This window comes from Schistocerca serialis, chromosome 1 (genome assembly GCF_023864345.2).
Source record: "Schistocerca serialis cubense isolate TAMUIC-IGC-003099 chromosome 1, iqSchSeri2.2, whole genome shotgun sequence".
Classification (NCBI taxonomy): Eukaryota; Metazoa; Arthropoda; class Insecta; order Orthoptera; family Acrididae; genus Schistocerca; species Schistocerca serialis.
In genome coordinates this window covers 908268332-908292903 of record NC_064638.1, presented here as the reverse complement: position 1 = coordinate 908292903, position 24572 = coordinate 908268332, and the positions used below count along the sequence as shown (strand labels likewise).

At 41.6% G+C, this 24572-nt stretch overlaps 1 protein-coding gene across 1 annotated transcript in view; it reads left to right on the top strand.

The window, feature by feature from the left end:
* Positions 1-24137, top strand: part of LOC126412049 (notchless protein homolog 1) — an 85704-nt gene extending 61567 nt beyond the window's left edge. Inside the window, exons 10-11 of the mRNA XM_050081431.1 lie at positions 10394-10520; positions 23357-24137. Coding sequence (XP_049937388.1) covers positions 10394-10520; positions 23357-23369 — 140 coding nt within the window. The 3' untranslated portion in view covers positions 23370-24137. The remainder of the gene's footprint in view (positions 1-10393; positions 10521-23356) is intronic.
* The last annotated feature ends 435 nt before the right edge of the window (positions 24138-24572 follow it).

Below are 24572 nucleotides of genomic sequence, written 5' to 3'. Positions count from 1 at the left end.
TTTTAGACCTATTTCTTTGCCATCAGTGCTTGCAAAAGTTATTGAAAAGGCTGTGTATGAAAGGATAATTGATCATTTTATATCATATGATTTGCTATCAAATGTACAGTTCGGCTTTAGAAGTCATTTAACAACTGAAAATGCTATATTCTCTTTTCTCTCTGAGGTACTGGATGGATTAAACAAAAAGTTTTGAACACTTGGCATATTTTTTGATTTAACTAAGGCATTTGATTGTGTTGATCACAAAATATTGCTCCAGAAGTTGGACCATTACGGAATACGGGGAGTAGCTCACAATTGGTTCACCTCTTACTTTAGCAACAGGCAGACAAAGGTCATTATTCACAATGTTGATAACGGCTGTGATGTGGGATCTGAGTGGGGTACTGTCAAGTGGGGGGTGCCCCAGGGATCAGTGTTGGGGCTGCTCCTGTTCCTTATTTATATAAATGATATGCCCTCTGGTATTACAGGTAACTCTAAAATATTTCTGTTTGCTGATGACACTAGCTTGGTAGTAAAGGATGTTGTGTGCAACATTGACTCTGTTTCAAATAGTGCAGGACATGACCTCAGTTCATGGCTTGTAGAAAATTAACTAAGGTTAAATCACAGTAAGACACAGTTTTTACAGTTTCTAACACACAATACAACAAAACCTGAAGTTTTAATTTCACAGAACGGGCATATGATTAGTAAAACTGAACAGTTCAAATTTCTAGGTGTTAAGATAGATAGTAAGCTGTCGTGGAAAGCCCACGTTCGGGATCTTGTTCAAAGACTTAATACTGCCATTTTTACTATTCGAACGGTATCAAAAGTGAGTGATACTTCAACACAAAAATTAGTCTACTTTGCTTATTTTCATTCACTTATGTCATGTGGTATTATATTTTGGGGTAACTCTTCCCATTCTACAAGGATATTTTTGGCTCAGAAACGGGCGGTTCGGGCAATAAGTGGTGTGAGTTCACGAACCTCTTATCGATCTCTGTTCACGAGTCTGGGTTTTTTTGACATTGGCCTCTCAATATGTATATTCCTTATTGTCGTTTCTTGTTACCAGTGTTAGTTTATGCCCAAGAATAAGCAGCTTTCACTCGGTTAATACTCAGCAGAAATCAAACCTGCATTTGGATCAGACTTCCTTGACTCTTGTGCAAAAAGGTGTGCAGTATACTGCTGCATCCATTTTCAATAAGCTGCCACTCAAATTCAAAAATCTTAGCAGTAATCCATGCACTTTCAAATCAAAACTGAAGAGTCACTCCTTCTATTCTTTCGAGGAGTTCCTTGAAAAATTAAGCTGATTCTTATTGTATTGCTGATTGCGTTTACTTAAACTTATGGACTGACTTTTATCAGGTTCATGAACATTTATTTTTATCTGTTATTATTTTTATGTTGTAATTTCATGTACTGGTAAATTCCATGACCTTGGAGATTTGCTCTTCAATTTAGTCCTACAGAACTTGATGTGTAAATAAATAAATAAATAAATAAATAAAGTACTATAGTGGAGGTAAGACACTGTCCATACAAGAGGTATGCCATTAACCCCATAACACTTTAGATTGACAAGTATAATTCTGTAATTCACACAGAGACTTTGGCAGTGTTTAAAAAATATATACAAACAGGACCATTTTCCTAGTTTAGCTCTGCCAAGATGTGGTTTGTAAGGTCTTGTGTGGCTTTCTCTCTGGAGGATCTCTTATGAGAACTAAACAGAGAGACAGTTAACAAGCTCTGCTCAAGTAAATGAGTTGGTACTCTGCTGTAGGGCACTTTTGAAAAGACTGGTAGCAGTGAAATAGGTCAGCAGGTAGAAGTGATTTGTTTATTTCCAGTTTTATAGCTGGATGTTATTTAAATCTTTTAAATATAAAATAAGTGCTGAATTATAGCCATTCACCCCAAACAGAGTATGATTGAAATTTACTGTACCTCAAAATATTAAAATTCATTGTAGCTCAAAGTACTTATGAAATTTTCCAAATTGATACTGTTTTCTCACCTGCTCAATTAAAAATTGTGCAAAAAATGAAAGTTGTATTTTAATAATGAAGCTGCCTTTTTAAGTTATAAATTTGAAAAATAATAAAAATCTTTACAAATGATCTTCAGGACAATGTGTTCATGTTAAAGCATACATTTTCTTTAAATTTCATTTTTGTGATTACTGTCTGCAGCAGCTCAAGAATATATGCAAAAAGTAAAATACCACATCTGGAAAAATAGTTCATGACTCAAGTCATACTAGAATTTACTTTCATATAGATCTGCATTGAATAGCATAGAGACAAGGAGATGGACTCTTTTATTCTGTTCAGTGTTGCCCTAGACAAGGTAATGGAACAAATAGAGAGAGAGAACTCAAGAAATGTGTGTTTTGGGAGCCAATCCTACTGGGCTTTCCCAGAAACAACCTCTACATACCATAAGCTGCATTTGTGGATGACACGGCAGCACTTACAGAGGACGAAGAGAATGGCATCAAACAACTCAAGATACTTAAAGAACGTGCAGAAAAAGTAGGGTTACAAATCTCATTTGAGAAAGCTGAATTCTTATGTTCAAAGACAAAGTTGCAAGCTTGAAAGCAAAATATGGTAAAAACAACAGGGTCCTGTACTTTAAATACCTTGGAGAATTAATCAGACCGACAGACCTGTGATAAATCTCACAGTAAAATCAGTTACAATAAGATAAAGTGTTAAAGTTCATTCAAAACCTCTATAACAAAAAATCCATGTCAAGACAGAGCAAATTTGGCACTACATCACAATCATGAAACCAAGTGATCAACGCAGGGGAAACAGTCGCATAGCAGAAAACGCGAACTTGAAGAAATCAAAAAAGAAGAAAGATGATTAGGAAAAAGACATACCCAAGATGGTTCAGACTACACTCAATCAAAACAGAAAAGTTTTCAAAAATCAAAATTAACGTTAAGAAAAGGCAAATGAAAGTCTTTGGTCAACTCAACAGACTACCAGAAAAACAATTGACAAAAAAGGTAATAGACTATGTAATATCAGTCAAGAACTCAACACCTTGGCTGAATGAAATTCAAAAGGGCCTCAAAAACGTAAACATAAGAGCAACTGACATTTTAGAGACACACAACTTCAGACACAAAGTAGAAAAATGGGAAGTTACATCAGCGCAAACAAAGTGGTCAGAAGAACATAAACAAGCCGCCTCCTGGGAAAGAATGAAATCCTATTGGAACATAAGAATAACCTTAAGAAAATCTGATTGAGTTATCTGCTTAAGATCTTCCATTTATTGGAAGAATTTGCTAATAATAATAATAATAATAATAATAATAATAATAATAATATCTGGAGTCATACTAATGGTAATATGTCTGCATGGACACTGTAGACTGAAAATTGCCCTTACTACTTCTAAAATGGATCAGCAATACTGGCCAATGATCATTTGCATCTGTTCAGCACCCATCTTATAAACAGGAATGAAGTGCACTTTTTTTCTAATTGCTTGGTACCCTTCACTGCACCAGTGACCTGTGATAAATTGCTGCTGGAAAGGGAGAATATTTTTCACATAATTTAGCACACTGGGCTCTCATTCGGGAGGACGAAGGTTCAAACCTGTGTCCGGCCATCCTGCTTTAGGTTTTCCATGATTTCCCTAAATACTTTCAGGCAACTGCCGTGGTGGTTCCTTTGAAAGGGCATGGCTGACTTCCTTCCCCATCTGTCCCTAATCCAATAGGCCAATCATCTCACTGTTTGGTCTCCTTCCCAAATCAACCAACCAACCTTTAGCATAATTTCTGTAGAATTTCACACTTACCTCATCCTGTTCAGATTCCTTTATTTTCTGTTTTGTGTCAGACCAGTACTCAAATTCAGATTTCTCGCTTATCGTGAGTGTTGCCGTACCATTTGGCTATCTGTGTGTGCCTCACGGCCAGACCTAAAGTTTGATATGTCATCAACCATGTGTCTACAGCTAGTACTGGTACATCCATTATGTATATCCCCATACAGGTGATACATTTTACTTGAAATTCACTTGCCTCATGTCTGGATAAATACGATATTGTAGTGCCTGTGTTATTCTGAATTACAATGCAAAGTTGTGCATGCATGTCGAAATGAACTTTGCATCATAAGTCAAAATAATACAGGCGCTGCAATATCGTATATGAAAATTAGTCATTTTGGCTTTCAAGTGATGATGAAAAGGTGGAACTGTATATCTTTTGCAGAGAGGCCCATTCAGATAACCGAATTCAGTAATTCAGCCTTCTCTCTGTGATTGCCCATAACACTTCTCTCATTGCTCTCCTTATGCATATTTTTGCTTTGTTTGGCTTTTGTTTGTCACAAGGCTTGCACTTCACTTAAATCTATGATGAATATATCACCCCCCCCCCTCCCCCTATGATTTCATACTAACTTTATAACATAGTTTACTGAACCCGGATGGGTCTTTCCTATCAACTTTGCTTGGCACATATGGGTCTAAAGCACAATGTACAATCCTTTGTAACTTTATCAATTTGTACTCCTCATCTTCATCTGCAGAGCTTCATGTTGAATGCTCAGATACACTCTACACTAATTATTTTCCTGTCACACTTGCTAAGCAAAAATAGTTTCCTACCTTTTGTGACATTCCTTGTAACACTTTAGTCACTGACGCTATAAAAATCTTATGATCACTGATGCCAACTGGTATGCTAACTTGTTCAGGAAGTTAAAAGGCTGTCTAAGATATTGCTTTAATGGGTCAGTTCTCTAATAAATGTAGCTGAATTCACCCCTTCAGCCAACCTTTCAAAGAGACCAAGGATGGCCTCAGAAGCCACGTGGCCAAGTCATCTATGCTGACATGAGCTATGATTGGCATTACATTAAATAGCCAGTGGTAGAGCTGCCACCACTTCCTGAGTGAGATCTCCCAGCAAGCATACTGGGTACACAGTAGCCTTCTTTTCCGATCTATATGCTATTTTCCCGAGAGCTCACTTCCCCAGCTAACGTTGTAGTTCCCAGTGAACGACATGCTCACCCTTTGTGCTTCTGCAGACTTAGCAGGAAAATGGGCTATTGGCCCAACATATGAGGCATCCCATGTTAGCTCAGATGTGTTATTTATACGGGGCAGCTCCTGATACTTGTTGCTAATTTTTGAGGGGGGCAGCTCTGCTGCATGTTCCCGCAATTTTTTAATGGGATGCTGTAATTTGGACTTACTTTATGATAGCGGCTATTGAGACGAATCCAATGATGTGCAACAGTAAGGTCTTTGACTTTTCAGCACCTATCATACTTTCGGAGTTACTCTTAGTGGCAATAGTTAGTGACTCACCCTGTATAAATATGCTGAATGAAATGCATTTGGAAGCCAAGACACAAATATGTGAAGGCTTCAATGATTACTGTAGCAGAATATTGTCAAATGATCTTTCATAAAACCCAAAGAAATTCTAGTCATATGTAAAGGCTGTTAATGGCAACAAGGTTAGTGCCTAGTCACTCATGTCCAAGTCTGGAAATGAAATTGAGAGTAGTAGAGTGAAAGTAGAAATGCTTAACTCTATTTTCAAATGTTCCTTTACAAAGTAAAAAACAGGAGTATGCCGCTGCTTAATTCTTGTACCACTGAAAAGATGAATGAAATAGATACTAGCATCAGTGGCAGTGAGAACCAGCTGAAGTCGTTAAAATTGAACAAAGCTCTAGGGCCCAATCAAATCTCTATCATAGTCCACACCCAATTTGTGGCTGAGTTATCTGTGATAGTTCCCTTGAACAAAAAGCTGTGCCCAATAGTTGGAAGAATGCACAAGTTACACCTGTCTACAGTAAGGGTAGCGGAAGTGATCCACAAAACTACTATCCATTGTCCTTGACATCCATTTGTTGTAGAATCTTGGAGCAAATTCTGAGCTCAAACATCATGAGGTATCTCAAAAACATCAATTGTGTGAAACTCGACTCACAGTTTTCTCACATTACGTTCTGAAAACTGTGGATCAAGGCAGTCAGATAGAGGCAGTACTTCTAGATTTACAAAGAGCATTTGATCCAGTATGCACCTATCCTTATTATCAGAAGTTCAATCATATGGGGAACCAGACGAAGTATGTGACTGGAATGATGGTTTCTTGGTAGAGTGTACATGGAGTGTTACCTTGGATGGTGAGTCATCAACAGATGTAGAAGTAACCTAAGGTGTACCCCAGGTACGTGTGCTGGGTCCCTTGCTGCCCGTGTTGCGGACAGTATTAATAGTAATCTCAGATGTTTCACAGATGGTGCAGTTATCTACAACAAAGTACAGCCTAAATGAAGCTGTACAAAAGTTCAGTCAGTCCTTGATAATATTTCAAAGTGGTGCAGTGATTGGCAGCTTGCTTTAAATGTTTAAAAAAATAAAATTGGGTACTTTCCAAACAAAACAAAAAAATAGTATCTTATGAATATAATATTAGTGAGACACAATCGCACTCTGTAAACTCAAACAAATACTTGGATGTAACATTTAGTAGACATGAAGTGCAACAATCACATAGGCTCAGTCACAGGTAAAGCAGGTAGCAGACTTTGGTTTATTGATAGAATACGAGGGAAATGCAATCAGTTTACAAAGGAGACTGCTTACAAATCCCTCATGTGACCCACCCTAGAATATTGGTCAAGTGTGTGGGAACTGCACAAAACTGGGCTAGCAGGGCATATTGAACATAATAAAGAGAAGGGCAGCACGAACAGTCACAGATTTGTTTGACTGCAGGAGATTGTCATTGAGATGTTGAAGAAACTGAACTGGTAGACTGTAGTAGATAAACTAAAACTATCCTGGGAAAGTCTATTAACAAAGTTTCAAGAATTGTCTTTAAATGAGGGTTGTAGGAATATACTGGAACCCTCTACATATTGCTCCTATAGGGATTGTGAGGATAAGATTAGATTAATTATAGCACACACAGAGGCATTTAAATCATCATTTTTCCCATGCTCCATAAATGAATGGAAAAGGAAAAAAAACCTAATAACTGGTACATTGGGAAGTACACTATGCCATTCTCTTGACAGTGGTTTGCAGAGTATAGATGTAGATGAAGATGAATTGAAGTCCAACACAAAGATAGAATAACTACCAAGCCCAAAGAAAATATGTGGAATGACAGCTTTCAGTAAAGAAAAGGCTTTAAACTTTTTGGTTAAATGAAGGAGGAAGAAGCCGACCATGGTGGGCAAGTGGTTCTTGGCACTTCAGTCCGGAACTGCGCGACTGCTACGGTCGCAGGTTTGAATCCTGCCTCAGGCATGGATGTGTGTGATGTCCTTAGGTTAATTAGGTTTAAGTAGTTCTAAGTTCTAGGGGAATGATGACCTCAGATGTTAAGTCCCATAGTGCTCAGAGCCATTTGAACCATTTTAAGGAGGGAGAAAACACCTAAATTTAAGAAGTGTTCAGAGTCAGTTTTGATTCGTCAAAAATGAATAAGGTTTGTATTGGGGGGGGGGGGGGGGGGAATGTTTTCCATGAAGTACAAAACATATGCTAAAATGAAACTCTCGGAAGCGTGAAAGATGAATCGTTCAAAACATTTAGCATTTAGAGCTGTTTGTAAGAGTCAGTGCTCCATTACTGAGGTCAGATCTAAGAAATTGGGTGCTCTGAATGGTAAGTGAGATGACATAATCAAGAAATTATGTGGAAAAGAAAACCACAAAATTACAAAGTTTACCTCAACCAAAAGTTTAGAGGAAATGTCATTAATAGCTAATAATAATATAGTAATTTATAGCTGACCTGAGGACGAAGCTTGTTGTTAACCCCTAAAATGGTGCATATAAAGCCAGTCAGTCAGTTTCGTGCAGGAAATGTGTACAAACAGCACTTTATGATTTTGACCAAAAAAGAGACAAGTCACTTGTGCAGTTGATGAATGCTGTGACACATTCGTATATGACAATGCTAGTGATAAGTATCAGAGGATTACTGTTTCTGTATCTTTATGTCTGTATTCAGAAACATTAAAGCAAATTAGGGCCAGGACTGTTTACGTGCAACAGTCATGTAATCTACGACTACGTAGCAAAATCTGGAAAAATGGGAGAGAATAATTTTCAATGATGCATGCAAGGGTGCCCATATCTGGGGCCAGGTGCCCCCCTCTAGCTCTTAGCGAAAGTAAAAAAAAAATATAGTGCAGTCAAGTACTTTTCTTTTAAGAAAATGATTCAAAATTTGGTTTTATGCAGGTTTTTAACAGGCTCAGAATTGGAAAATTTTCATGATTAATTAAGTTTTTTCTTTCAAAATATTTACGCCATACTTCTTGGAGTTGTTGACGAGGTTCTTGAAGGCACCAACAGGAATGTGGAGCCATGCTGACTCCAGTGCCATGGAAAGCTGTGCTGGGTCTATTGGTTGAAGATCCAGGGAGTAAAGTGTGACCAAGGTGGTCTCGCAGATTCTCAATTGTGTTTAAATCTGGGGAGTTTGATGGTCAGCGGAGTGCAGTAAACTCATCCTGGTGCTCTTCAAACACATATACTGTGAGCTGTGGCATGTTGCATTGGGTTTAAATATGGGAAGTTTAGTGGCCAGGGGAGTGAGGTAAACTCATTCTGGTGCTCTTTTTAACCACGTACACTGTGAGCTGTGTGGCATGATGCATTGCCCTGGTAGTAGAGACCACTGTGCTGAGGAAAAACAAACTGATGTGGGGATGGGCATGGTCCTCAAGGATAGATGCATACTTGTGTTGATGCATTGTGTCTTCCCAAGTGACCTAGGATATGCCACAAAAACATCCTGCAGTCCATAATGCTCTCTTTTGGTTGCAGGGTTTTTGCTTTCAGACGTTTCATGCCATACGCACCAACAACCATCTGTCTCATGGAGCATAAAACGTGATACATCTGAAAAGGCCACCTGTCACCACTCAGCCCATTTCCAGTTGCAGTATTGGCAAAGAAATTCCAGATATTGTTGCGGATGAACAGCAATAATTTGGATGCATGAACCACGTGCCTACTGCAGAGGTCCATGCGCAGCAAAGTTTGCTTAACGGTCATTGAGGAGGCACTGTTGGTAGCCCCTTGGTTCATCTGGGCAGTCAGTTGCTCAACAGTTGTCTGTCTCTTCAGATATATACATCTCTGTAGTCATCGTTCACCCCTGTCATCTATGGCCCGTGCGCCTCACATCCGCCTCAGTCCCGTTTTGGATAACACCATGTTGCCATGCGCAGTACACTATAACTACTGCGGTATGTGAGCAGTTTACAGACATTAGCTGTTTTGAAAATGCTTCCACTCTTGACCTGAAAGCCAGTGATCATGCCCTTTTTGACGTCAGATAAATCACTCTGTTTCTGCATCTCTCCAACACGCTTTATATACCCTCCATCATCTGTGAGTGGTTATTGCAGATGTATTAATGTGACTAGACAGTGTGTTTATAACCATAAATGCACAAACATGCCAGAAATTCATTATACCTGCATATTCCCAAGCCCTGGGCTAGCATGTGATTGCACTTCAGGATTTCAAATCATCATTTCTTGTTCTGTCTCTGTCCAATACAATGTTTTAAAGCAATCTGTGTTCCGAAATAATGTGTCAGGAACAAAATATGGAGAAAGCATCATTGGGGGAAAAAAACTGGCAATATCGAATTAAGAAAATTTAAAACTTGAATTAAATTTATCACGAATTATTTTTGTGTTGAAATGATGGATTTTCTCTGTGTTTTGGTTTTCACAATTACAATGTGACTTGAATGTGAGTTACTCTTGTGTTGTTTTTGTCCTCTGTTCCACTTTGGTACTGTGTGTGTTTTATACCTTTATTTTCACTCTGATCTAGCAGCTCATAATTTCTTATTGTGACATTTGTTCTTGATCAAGGCAGCTTGCAATGAAATAGAAGAATTAGATGCTGTGACTGCTTGCAGTTTCATTTTATTACATTCTTCACAGGTTGTCATCAGAGACGCACTCTTGTCATTTGAAAATCTACATAGATACTTTCTGATGTTTAACTTGCTCTCTGGTGACCTTCATCCCGGAGAATTTGCTTTCATGTACAAAAAGAGATAAGCTATTGTGAGAGGAACTGAAGCATACAAACATCAAAATTGGCTTATATAAACTGTAAAAGTTAGCTCAGGGTAAACCTTAGGCTTGTAAATGTAATGAAGAATGGTGCCAAGGTTGTAGTTCCTTCTCCTGTAGTATAATTAAAAAATAAGCATTAAAGGGTGCAACACGTGCAGGACATATTTACATTAAAAATTCCAGCCAACTCTTTTTCTCAATATTGTGTTTTGATTTTAATTTGCATGTTTCCCTGATCTTGTAATTTTTACTTGCACTGCTTTTACTTTACAGTCTGGAACCTAAAGTCGGGCAAACTCCAGATTGATTTACCAGGGCACGCGGATGAGGTGTTTGCTGTTGATTGGTCTCCAGATGGTTTAAGAGTAGTCAGTGGAGGCAAGGATAAAATTCTGAAACTGTAAGTGTGCATTTAAATGATTGTGTGGACTGTTTTTATTCTTTAAAATTTTAGCATTTTAGTCCCAGTTGTCAGTAGGTCAGACCATTTTTCCGTCTATAAGTCTTTGATTCCAGAACTTAAAAGTATGTGAGGAGAAAAAAATAACCAGTTATTGTTAGTGTCAAGAATTGAAACCATGGCTGGAACAGAATTACAATTAACATTTGGTAAAACTTCCTTGTCCAGATGTCGATACCAAGTTGATACTTACCTTTTGTCCACAGCTGAGAATAATGTGTACAGTAGGAATGTGGCTGCGAGTGGGAAGATGTGGCCTAGACAGAATAGTATACACTGTTCTAAAACATTTTCATTAATACAGTTATGTCAACGTTATAAATGACATAAATTGTCTAGCCTCTCTTCAGTGCACTGATACTTTTGAATTATCTGTCGAGTTCTGCATTTGTATGCACATAGTAACAATACTGCCACTGGGCATGCCATTACAGAAATGTGCTTTTTGTCCCAATAAATGTATGTTATTATTCAGTTAAAATATGGTCAATTCATTTTTCACCTGTTCATTCCTTTTCAGGTGGATGTGATGTCTGCATGCATATTTTTCTAGAATTTCTCCCTTTGGCAATCGTGCTTTAAAGAAAAAACAAAGGAAATAGTGAGACCATAAAAGGTGAACAATGGAGTGCAAAAAGGCTGAAAGCGAAGTCTATATGGCAAAGCTATATTTTTTGCACAGCCAATATTGCATACTGAAGTCAGCCACAGGGTGGAAGGGAGTTCAGGAAGAGACTTTCTCACTGCTCTCCATGTCACCTTCTGTAGGCATTCTTCTCAGCTTCCTACTGTAGGGGAGGCTAAATTTGTCTACTACCACACACATCTAAAAGAGAAGACACTAACCCTAGCTTTCGGAACTATTAGTTCCTTCCTCAGGGAGGAAAAGAATAGGTTGAGAGTATGTTAGAAAGGAGTGGCAGGTCACTGTGAACCTAGGGTCAGAGAGCCCGTCCTGTTAAGAGGTTATGGTAGAACCACTAGTAAAATATTAATGTTGTTTGACTGCATTTTGTAAAATACTAAATGATAAGAGCTTAAGTAACAAATTTTTTCATAGTTATAGTATCATAAACAAACTTGCATACAAGATTGTAAAGCCACTTCACAAAAAGGAGAGAAAACAGTAGTAGGGAATTATTGCCAGCATTATAAAAAAAGTGAAATCATCATACTTTATAAACATCAGTATTAAATTGCTATTCACTGTGAAAATGCCATGTTTGAATGGCAGACAGGAGCTTTCGGCCAAAACCTCCTTCAGAAAAGGAAACACACACACACACACACACACACACACACACACACACAAAAGCAACACAACTCAAGCCGCTGCAGCCAGGATGCAACTGTCATGTTAAACAAAAGTAACAATCTGGATAGGGTCGGGGAGGGTTAGGGATAGCAGGATGTGTGTGTGTGTGTGTGTGTGGGGGGGGGGGGGGAGGGGGGAGGGGGAGGCTGCCAGGCTTAGTGTCAGGGGGGTGGGAAGAGGAAAAAGTGAGGAATAGAGAAAGGGAAAAAGACAGGTGGAAGCATTGGCAAAGAGCAGTGCACAATGAGGATGAGGGGACAAGAATTGGGAGGTGGTGTTAGGACAGAGGGTGCAGAAACTGTTGCGTGGGGTGTGTGGTGACAGTAGATTACTGTAGGTTGAGGCCCATTTCCGGGTTGTGAAGCAGCCGTTAAAATCAAGCATGTTTTGTTCAGTTACTGTTGTGTTACAGGATGGACCACTTAGCTTTAGGCCAGTTTTGTGGTGGCCATTTACCCTGGTGAGTACACGTATAAAAAGCTGTGCAATTATTACAACTGGGTTTGATGTGGCTGTTTTCCAACATGAACATTATTTGATACTTTATAATCACTTAGTACTGAAAAGAATACTTGAAAACAGTTTGTATTTCAAACAAGAACTGTTAACTCAATAATGTATCTCAACAGAAAATTCATTATAGTCACTAAATTGCCACTATTGGGAACATTCAGATACTTGAATGAGATTTTCACTCTGCAGCGGAGTGTGCACTGATATGAAACTTCCTGGCAGATTAAAACTGTGTGCCGGACCGAGACTCGAACTTGGGACCTTTGCCTTTCGCGAGCAAGTTCGCAGGAGAGCTCCTGTAAAGTTTGGAAAGTAGGAGACGAGATACTGGCAGAAGTAAAGCTGCGAGGACAGGGCGAGAGTCATGCTTGGGTAGCTCAGTTGGTAGAGCACTTGCCCGCGAAAGGCAAAGGTCCCAAGTTCGAGTCTTGGTCGGGCACACAGTTTTAATCTGCCAGGAAGTTTCATTCAGTTACTTTTTTAAGGATTTTCATTGTGCAGACAGACACAGCAGCTTCATTGTTTTTACCTTACCTTCATTAAACAAACAGTGGGTATCGGATCATGTCCACCCCAAACAGTATGCACTCAGAATGTGAAGAACAAGTAGACTTGGGTACTGTGTTATTACTGATACACACCACTGGCCATCAAAATTGCAACACCATGAAAGTGGCATGCAACAAATATCAAATTGGCATGAAGTGTACTACATGCTTGGTTATGCAAGGGACTAGCATTTCAGCACAATCACACAAAGTAGGTGGGAGTGACACTGTTGTGGATTGGTAAGACAGCCAACCCACTATGAGAGGAAGCCGAAAGGCACGCATTTTAGCTCACGCAGGCTGGCGTGAGGTCTGGAACAGGTCAAGGAAGTGAGACAAACAAAAAACGTACGTAGCTGCTGGAATACTTAACTTTAATCCATAATTGGTGAACATCGCTCTTGACGGTACATGTTTTACAGCATCAATAGTAACTGGTAATGGCGCCTTGCTAGGTCGTAGCAAACGACGTAGCTGAAGGCTATGCTAACTATCGTCTCAGCAAATGAGAGCGTAATTTGTCAGTGAACCATCGCTAGCAAAGTCGGCTGTACAACTGGGCGAGTGCTAGGAAGTCTGTCTAGACCTGCCGTGTGGCGGCGTTCGGTCTGCAATCACTGATAGTGGTGACACGCGGGTCCGACGTATACTAACGGACCGCGGCCGATTTAAAGGCTACCACCTAGCAAGTGTGGTGTCTGGCGGTGACACCACATTCCTCCCCCGTAAATCGGCGGACGGTTGTGGCATAAGGCTTCTGCCCGCCGGGGGAAGGACCCCATGTTGACGTATGCGACGAGGTGGGGAGCCTAACAACAGGCGAGGCTGTGCCACCTGCACCCTGCCATTCGGACTGAGGGGAGCTAGGAAACGCCTGAAAACCTGCTCCAGGGTGCACGTCAACATGCTTTGTATGCGCCCGCAGAGAGACAGGAGGGGCCAAAGGGTCGACCTCCATCGGGCCGGGGCACCCGACGGGCGAAGACGCCATATGGTCCGGAGCGGGCAAGCGGTTCATGTCGGAGGACAACTGGTCACGGGAAGTGATCGGCGGCGCGTGACCCAGGGAGGCGCCCGACGGTTGCAGCGACGCGTCCACTGCGGGCGTCGCCGGCGGGAGAACAGGCGGCGTCGCATCGCCATGGGGAAAAATGGAAGGCAGCGTCGGTAACACCTGGGGCTGAGGCGAGCCAGTAGATGGGTCCACAGGGCGCTGACCGGACGGCACCGTCGCTGAAAGCAGACGGGGAGCGGCAGATCCCGTGCGACGACAGAGGCGCAGCTGATTGAGATGCCGACGCACCTCACCAGAGGCCCCCAAAACCAGATACATAGCGCGGCCGAGGCAGCGAAGAATGCGTCCTGTGAGCCAACGCCGTGAACCTCGATAGTTGCGATAGTAGACAACGTCACCTGGCGCAAAAGCAGGTGTCTGCCACTGCACAGGAACCTGATGCGGTGGATGTAGCAAAGACATCAAGGTTCGATGAGGGCGACCATGGAGCAACTCAGTCGGCGAGCGACCATCTCGGGGCTGAGAGCGATACCAGGACAAAAAACGCAATAACGCGTCCTCCTGAGAATGCGACTCTTTTAACTTCAACATCTGTGACTTGAAAGTCCGGACCAATCGTTCAGCGGCACCGTTTGACTGAGGCGAAAACGGCGCGGATGTCAGATGTTGAATACCATTGGCCTTGCAGAATGACTGAAATTCTGCGGACATGAATTGCGGGCCATTGTCGGAAACAATAGTCTGCGGAAGACCTTCAATGCAAAAGATAGCAGATAACGCTTGGATGGTGGCAGATGATGTTGTGGAAGACTTCTGGACAACAAAAGGAAAATTACTGAATGAATCTACCACAACCAACCATCGAGCATTCCAGAATGGACCAGCAAAATCGATGTGTAAGCGTTGCCAAGGGGAAGTGGATTTTGGCCATGCAAAGAATTTCCGCGGTGGTGCGGATTGTTGTTCGGCACACGCCATGCAAGAAGAGCACATATGCGTAATCGCAGCATCGATTCCGAACCAAGTACAGTGCTGACGAGCAAGTTGTTTCGTTCTCACTATACCCCAATGTCCTTGGTGGAGAAGCCGTAAGACAGAGGACTGTAACAAACGTGGGACCACGACCCTGGACTGATCATTATCAGAACGCAACAGCAAAACACCACGTCGTACAAAAAGTTTCTCCTTGTGAGCAAAAAATCGGCGAACCAACGGATCCTCGATCCGTGACTTTGACAAGGGCCATTGCGTGGCAACAAAACGCAGAACGGTAGCAAGGACAGGGTCGGCAGCTGTGGCTGTAGCTACACGACGAAAATCAATCAGAAACGATTCGACCACGTCATCGGTTTCCGCATCAATGAACATGCAAGCAAGTTCGGAAGTATCGAATTCTCTATCCTCAGCAACAGGCAAACGGGACAACGCATCGGCGTTTCCATGCTGAGCAGTGGGCCGATACAAGGCATCGTAGCGGTACTGCCAGAGGAAAATAGACCAGCGAATGAATTTCTGCGCTGTACGTGGAGGTACAGGCTTGGTCGGATGAAAAAGCGATGTCAAAGGTTTGTGGTCTGTGACGATGGTAAAGTGACGACCATACAAGAAATCATGAAACTTTGTAACACCAAAGATGAGAGCCAATGCTTCTTTCTTGATATGTGAATAATTTCTTTGCGCAGACGAGAGCAATTTGGACGCAAAGGCAATAGGGGGATCATGCGATCCATCTTTGTGCCCAAGCACAGTACCGATCCCGAAATCCGATGCATCCACCATCAACAAAAGGGGTTTTTGGGGATCGAATGGCGTAAGGCAAGTATTGGAAAGCAATGCTGATTTCAACTGGTGAAAGGCGCGTTCGCATTCTGTCGTCCAGACGAACGGAACACCTTTACGGCGTAAGCGATGAAGTGGAGCTGAAATGGAAGAGGCGTGGTGCACATAGTGATGATAATAATTAATTTTTCCCAGCACACTCTGTAGCTGCTTCAAATTCTGCGGCGAAGGCAATTCTTGTCTGGCACGGAGGTGCTCTGGACTGGGATGTATGCCTTGGGCATTGAGTATATGTCCCAGATAGGGTAAGTCACGAGCAAAAAACACATTTGTCCTTCCGCAAGCGAAGACCATTTTGTCGCAAGACCTGAAATAATGTTCTGAGACTGGCTAAATGTTCTCTTCCGTCTTTCCGGAGATCACAATATCGTCCAGATAGTTTGCTGCAGTAGGGACCGACGCACACAAACAGTTTGCAGATATTGCTGAAACAATGCAGGGGCGGATGCACACCCGAATGGCAGTCGTTTGAAGCGATACAAACCAAGATGCGTGTTAACCACCAAAATGCGCTGGGATTCTTCGTCCACCGGTATTTGCAAGTACGCATCTGCTAGGTCCAACTTCGAAAAATATTTACCCGAGCACAGTTTGTCAAAAAGATCTTCTGGGCGGGGTAAAGGAAAAGTTGCAGTCACTAGTTGTGGATTCACTGTTGCCTTGAAGTCCACACAAAGTCTCAATTTTCCAGAAGGTTTTTGCAAAATTACTAAGGGTGATGCCCAGAGAGAAGCCTGCACACGTTCAATTACACCTTGTGATTCCAAATCGTGTAATGTTTTTGCGACCTCATCACGCAATGCGTGGGGAACATTGTGCGCTCTGAAAAATTTCGGTTGCGCGTTTACTTTCAGTTCCAAATGTGCTTTATAGTTCTTAGCGCAACCGAGGCCCGGTGCAAAAATGTCCGCAAATTCCTCACAGAGACGAGAAACACTGTCTGAAGGCACAGTCTGGTTCACTGATAGGACCTGATTCACTATAGACGAGTTAGAACAACTGAAACAAATCGAAACCAAACAAGTTCACTGCAGAAGAAGAACGAAGGACGTACAATGACACAAGTTTTGTTTGTCCCTTGTATGTTGCAAAAAGGCTACACTGTCCTAACACAGGGATCGCTTGTCCTGAGTAACTACTTAACATTTGCGGCACGCAACGGAGGTGTGCCTAGCTGTTTGTACGTGTCGTGATTGATCAGTGAAACTGCAGCTCCGGTATCGAGTTGGAATGGTATCACTTTGCTGTTAATGTCCAAGTCTACAAAAAGTTTATTGTCCTGCTGACGACAAGAGCGACTGTCTCGTGCAATGTGAGCTGACACTGGTACATAATCACTTGCGACTTGACGTGATTTCCGGCGACGTCGACGCACACTATTTGTGGGACGAACACAGTCACTGTTAGAGAGAGTGGCACTGGGCGGAGTGGAATGAACTACATGAATTTCCATGGGCGAAGTTTCACGAGCCGGAGTATCCTTGGTTCGATTCCGATTCCGGCGTGAAGCAAAGGGCCTGGAATGGTTGTGAGTGTCCGATCTGAGCTTTTTCTGGCAAACACTCTGAACATGTCCTTTTTTATTACAGAAAAAGCAAATAGCCTGGCGTGATGGGCAATTCTCACGCGAATGTCTAGTAGCACACCGCGGGCATGATTTTAGCACTGCATTTGCTTGCCTGCGCGGCACACGTGGCTGAGAGCCTAGTGGCAGCTGCGTGGACGGGCGCGAGGGCTGTTTACTGTTCCGTGCAGCGCGCCCGGCGGGCCGGTTAATGTGACACACGGCTGGTGAAGTTTCAAATGATTCCTGAGCAAAGTCAAGTGTGTCCATCACTTATTGAAGGGAGGGATTAATGAGTTTCAAAATCTGTTCCCTTATATGAAAATCAGAAACGTTCTGTGCAATTGCATCACGTACCATAGTATCTGAATAAGGGAGTCCACATTGACACTCAAAAGCACAATCCCTAGTAAGGCCTTGCAAAGTTGCAATCCACTCCCGATTAGTATGACCCGCCGTACGTTTTGTACGAAAGAAGGTATACCTTTTCGCAACTACATTGACTGATTCTTTGAAATATGCATCTAATGCAGGCAAAATTTCTTTGTAGGACAGAGTTGCTACGTCGCGTCGGGGAAATAATTTCACTATCACACGGTACGTGGTCACCCCGATGGAAGATAAGAAAGGCTGCCGCTCGGTACCTTGAACTCTGTAGGCGGCGAGATGGAATCCAAATTGGCATGACCACTCCGTCCAGCTTTCCAGTGCAGCATCAAAAGGACGAAAAGTTGGTGCAACTGTGTGTGGTGGCTGCGTGAGCGGTGGAGCGGCTGCTGCCGCATTGTTTTGCATTACATCTTGACCCTGGACGAGCTGTCCAAGGGCATCCAGTAAGGCCTGCGTCTGCTGATTCTGTAAGCGATAAAATTCAGACAGTACATCTGGAGATGGTGGCGAAGCCATTACACAAGTAAATCAGGGCAATATTGATACAAACGCGAATTGGCCTCGTCGCCAAATGTTGTGGATTGGCAAGACAGCCAACCCACTATGAGAGGAAGCCAAAAGGCACGCGTTTTAGCTCACGCAGGCTGGCGTGAGGTCTGGAACAGGTCAAGGAAATGAGACTAACAAAAAACGTACGTAGCTGCTGGAATGCTTAACTTTAATCCATAATTGGTGAACATCGCTCTTGAAGGTACATGTTTTACAGCATCAATAGTAACTGGTAATGGCGCCTTGCTAGGTCGTAGCAAATGATGTAGCTGAAGGCTATGCTAACTACTGTCTCGGCAAATGAGAGCGTAATTTGTCAGTCGGCTGTACAACTGGGCGAGTGCTAGGAAGTCTCTCTAGACCTGCCGTGTGGTGGTGCTCGGTCTGCAATCACTGATAGTGGCAACACGCGGGTCCGACGTATACTAACGGACCGCGGCCGATTTAAAGGCTACCACCTAGCAAGTGTGGTGTCTGGCGGTGACACCACAGACACCATCTACATTTTGTGCATTTCTTTAGCATATGATATATTCTGTGTATAAAGAAATGTTATACAGGTCACCTGTGATTCAGAAATCTCATGTCAGGATTCAGCTCTAGCAGGATAATGCCCTGTCAAGACTGCACTTCATCGTGTTGGTTAGAGAAGCGCACTGACAATGCCGGACACAAGTATTACGACAGTGTCGTTTCTCGAGAGTCCCAGTTCTGTGTACAGCATTGCAATAGATGACTGGATACACTGCGGGCAATGAAAGTTGCCAGACTGAATTTGTTATCGTCATACACCAAGCGTGATGGTAAGGGGTGCCATTGGAACCACAACAGGATCACCTTTAGTTGGCATATCCAGTAATCTGGACAACAGGCATTACATGTCTGAAGTTTTAATGCCAGTGACTGTATTCCCCCCTCCCCCCGCTCTCTCTCTCTCTCTCTCTCTCTCTCTCTCTCTCTCTCTCTCTGTCCATGATATCACCTTCCAATGAGATAAGGTGGGACATTGCTGAAACTGACCTGAGCTCTCTCAGTATGGACTCATGCCTTCGCCAGCATTTTCTCTAGATCTCTTACCGTACTGAAAACATATGGTCATGTGTTGCCAAAAGACTGACACACCAAGAGTCACAACCTGATACGATTGATGAACTCCGGCAAACAATTGAATGAGAAATGTAAGGTCTCTCTGAATAGGTCAAGGCATGCACTACATGCAGGAAGTGGCTACAAGGGTAGCAGAGTATGTATGGAGTGCACATGTGGGTTTTTTAGGTTCGAGAATTCCCTCCTTAGGCCTGACAAGATGCCTCCCGAGACGCGACAAGGTAGCAGTAGGCAAAATGCAACAGGGAATTAATGTGGTAATAGTAAACTGCAGGAGTGACTATAGAAAGGTCCCAGAACTGCTCTCATTAATAAATAGTCACAATGCCCACGTAGTACTACGGACGGTAAGTTGGCTGAAACCAGATGCAAACAGTAATGAAATTCTAAACTCAGACTGGAATGTGTACCGCAGAGACAGGCTGGACAGTGAAGAGGGAGGCATGGTTATAGCGATAAAGAGTGCAATAGTATCGAAGAAAATTGACGGAGATCTGAAATGTGAAATAATTTGGGTGGAGGTCACAGTTAAAGCAGGCTCGAATATGGTAATTGGATGTCTCTATAGGCCCCCTGGCTCAGCAGCTGTTGTGGCAGAGCACCTGAAGGAAGATTTGGAAAATATTTTGAGTAGATTTCTCGACCATGTTATAGTTCTGGGTGGAGATTTTAATTTACCAGATATAGACTGGAAGACTCAAACGTTTATAACGGGTGGCAGGGACAAAGAATCGAGTGAAATTTTTTAAAGTGCATTATCTGAGAACTACCTTGAGCAGTTAAACTCATGGTGATAACATATTAGACTTTCTGGTGACTAACAGACCCGAACTATTTAAAACAGTTAAGGCAGAACAGGGAATCAGTGATCATAAAGCAATTACTGCATCATTGATTTCAGCCGTAAATAGAAATATTAAGAAAGGTAGGAAGATTTTTCTGTTTAGCAAAAGTGACAAAAAGCAGATTTCAGAGTACTTGATGGCTCAACACAAAAGTTTTGTCTCAAGTACAGATAGTGTTGAGGATCAGTGGAAAAATTTCAAAACCATCGTACAATATGCATTAGATGAGTATGTGCCAAGCAAGATTGTAAGAGATGGAAAAGAGCCACCATGGTACAACAACCGAGTTAGAAAACTGCTCTGGAAGCAAAGGGAACTTCACAGCAAACATAAACATAGCCAAAGCATTGCAGACAAACAAAAATTACACAAAGCGAAATGCAGTGTGAGGAGGGCTATGCGAGAGGTGCTCAATGAATTCAAAAGTAAAATTCTATGTACTGACTTGGCAGAAAATCCTAAGAAATTTTGGTCTTATGTCAAAGCAGTAGGTGGATCAAAACAAAATGTGCAGACACTCTGTGACCAAAATTTTACTGAAACAGAGGATGACAGACTAAAGGCCAAAATAGTAAACGTCTTTTTCCAAAGCTGTTTCACAAAGGAAGACTGCACTGTAGTTCCTTCTCTAGATTGTTGCACAGATGACAAAATGGTAGATACCAAAATAGATGACAGAGGGATAGAAAAACAGTTAAAATCGCTCAAAACAGGAAAGGCCGTTGGACCTGATGGGATATCAGTTCGATTTTACACAGAGTTCGCGAAGGAACTTGCCCCCCTTCTTGCAGCGGTGTATCGTAGGTCTCTAGAAGAGCGTAGCGTTCCAAAAGATTGGAAAAGGGCACAGGTCAACCCCATTTTCAAGAAGGGATGTCAAACAGATGTGCAGAACTATAGACCTAGATGTCTAACATCGATCAGTTGTAGAATTTTGAAACAGATATTATGTTTGAGTATAATGACTTTTCTGGAGACTAGAAATCTACTCTGTAGGAATCAGCATGGGTTTCGAAAAAGACGATCCTGTGAAACCCAGCTCGCGCTATTCATCCACGAGACTCGGAGGGCCATAGACACGGGTTCCCAGGTAGATGCCGTGTTTCTTGACTTCCACAAGGCATTTCGTACAGTACCCCACAGTCGTTTAATGAACAGAGTAAGAGCATATGGACTATCAGACCAATTGTGTGATTGGATTGGAGAGTTCCTAGATAACAGAACGCAGCATGTCATTCTCAATGTAGAGAAGTCTTTCAAAGTAAGAGTGATTGCTGGTGTGCCACAGGGGAATGTCGTAGGACCGCTGCTATTTACAGTATATATAAAAATGACCATGTGGATAACATCGGAAGTTCACTGAGGCTTTTTGTGCATTATGCTGTAGTATATCGAGAGGTTGTAACAATGGAAAATGTACTGAAATGCAGGAGGATCTGCAACGAATTGACGTGTGGTGCAGGGAATGGCGATTGAATCTCAATGTAGACAAGTGTAATGTGCTGCAAATACAAAGAAAGATAGATCCTTTATCATTTAGCTACAATATAGCAGGTCATCAACTGGAAGCAGTAAATTCCATTAATTATCTGGGAGTAGGCATTTAAAATGGAATGACCATATAAAATTAATCGTCGGTAAAGCAGATGCCAGACTGAGATTCATTGGAAGAATCCTAAGGAAATGCAGTCCGAAAACAAAAGAAGTAGGTTACAGTACACTTGTTCGCCCACTGTTTCAATACTGCGCACCGGTGTGGGGTCCATACCAGATAGGGTTGATAGAAGAGCTAGAGAAGATCCAACGGAGAGCAGCGCACTTCGTTACATGATCCTTTAGTCATTGTGAAAGCGTTACGGAGATGATAGATAAACTCCAGTGGTAGACTCTGCAAGAGAGAAGCTCAGTAGCTCGGTACGGGCTTTTGTTGAAGTTTCGAGAACATACCTTCACCAAGGAGTGCTCCCTCCTACATATATCTCACGAAGAGACCATGAGGATAAAATGAGAGGGATTAGAGCCCACACAGAGGCATACCGACAATCTTTCTTTCCACGAACGATATGAGACTGGAATAGAACGAAGAACCGATAGAGGTACTCCAGGTACCCTCCGCCACACACCGTCAGGTGCCTTGCGGAGTATGGACGTAAATGTAGATGACATACCAGTATCTGTCATACAAGCTAACTTGACTGAATACCCAGCTTGGTTAGAGCTACTGTTGCTGCCATAGGTGGAAGCTCTAAGTACTAAATTTCTCACCCTGTACACTCCAAAACCATCTGAAAAGTTTTAATTGTGGAATCTTCCTAATGTACTGTTACTGCACAGTAAGAAAGATTTTCCTCGTTTTCTATCCTTCCTGTTAGAACTTTGATGACCAGTGGAGTACATAAATGATCTTCTGCACACAGTGTTGAAATTTTGCTGTTGAAACTGGACAAGGATAAAATGTTGTACCAGTGCTTTTATTGAAGCAACTAATGAAACATTTGAAAACTGTTAGATGGAAGGGATTAAATTTCGAGAAGACTCACTAAATAAAATACCAAACTTCTCAAAGAACTCCATAATGTATAAAAAGATTCTACTCATCAATGAAATGCAGAAGTAAATAGTGCTCAGTATGCAGCTATACATAATTTAAAAATGAATAATACTTTTTTCATGAAATGTATAATAAAGAAAACATGGTTTTCACAGGATGGTCACTGTGTTCCTCTAAGTCCGTATGCCTAGGCTTAGTTTCATTTACTAATGAGTTACACAGTATTTTGGAGGAACACAACTCACTGGTATAATGTTTTCAGGACAAATACTTTTTTAAGAACTTGGTATTTTGACAACTGATTAACAATACATATATTCATTAGTGCACTTTATCATTACCAAGTTACTGCAGTTTGCGTGCTGCTGTTTTCAAAGAGATGCTGTTGTCTTTCATGCAATCTGGATTTTGTATGCTTGTCATTGTCTTTAGTGTATTTAGTCCGGAAATTGTCCACTGGAAGTATACGATTTTGTAATTCCTTTTGAATTTACTTACACTGAGATGAATTTACATTTGTCGATTTCTTCTTAATTTCAGGTGGCAGCATTAACTGTTTAAATGGGCCAGCATCCTGGGAATGTTTAACATTGTTCACCATCATAGCTCTTATAAAAAAGGAAAAGAGCTAATGTTCTCTTCAGACTATTAGAAAAAAGTTACCAAATATGGATGCATCCTGAGAGATTGTTAGTGCAGATTATCTTAAAATTGTGAACTTGTTTTAATGCCAATTTCGAACCTTAATACCCTTGAGATGCAAATCCAGGGCTCATCTTACAGTAATTATCTAGAACACACAACAACCAACTCATTATTATGTGTTTGACACAAAGGATTGGTGCAGTTCAGTGTCATTTATTGCAATAGTCTGTAGTGGAAGTGGATTTTGAGAGCTTCAGGTTTTTGCCCTCTTAGCTTTGGTAGGGAAAAACAGGACAAATAGAGGAGCCACTAAGTCAAATAAAATTGTGGCCATGTCATTAAACTGTTCAGAAATCCCAAGTTCCAAGGGAAAAATCTACCATTACCCTGCTGTAAAGTTACAGTAGAGTTAGTGAGGGCAGAGCCATGCCACTTCAAAATATAACTTCTAAACCAAATGTTACACTAAAGATAAGAATGATACTTTCAAACATGAGGAAAAAATGGGCAGAAGCAGTACAAAAATTGCTTAGATTTGAAATTCCAACTACTGTGAATCTTCTCCAAGTTACTGTGTGGTTTGTACAGGGTACCATAATCAGTCACATGTTGACTGGGTGAGAAATTGTGAAAATGTATGCTGAAGGGAAAATTATAAATTTTGATATTTTTTAAATATTTTCATTCATTGCATGAACTTACCACTTGTCATATTAAAAATACACCTCTCTATTAATGTCAGTATGCTGGACCCTCTAAAAAGTCTCAAAAACTTCGTCAAATTTTGCACATGGTTATGTATTGCAGACTTGTGCCATAATATTACATCAGTGTCGAAGAAAACAGTATGTGCATGAGTTTCAATGGGACAGACTGATCACTATGAAATACATTCCTCACTTGTGTGCAAGTAATGACTAGAAGAGGGTTGTATACAAGAAGTGGATGCAGGGGGTAGTTTGCATTGTTGCTCAACATGTGGAGAAAATTTTAAATGCCATATGAAATCATGTACAATTTTTGAATGCTAATCCAAATAACTGCTGCATCAGGAAAATTTCTAAAACCAAGGTACTGCCCTAACATCAAGAAGTGCTGCGTGCCGTTTCAG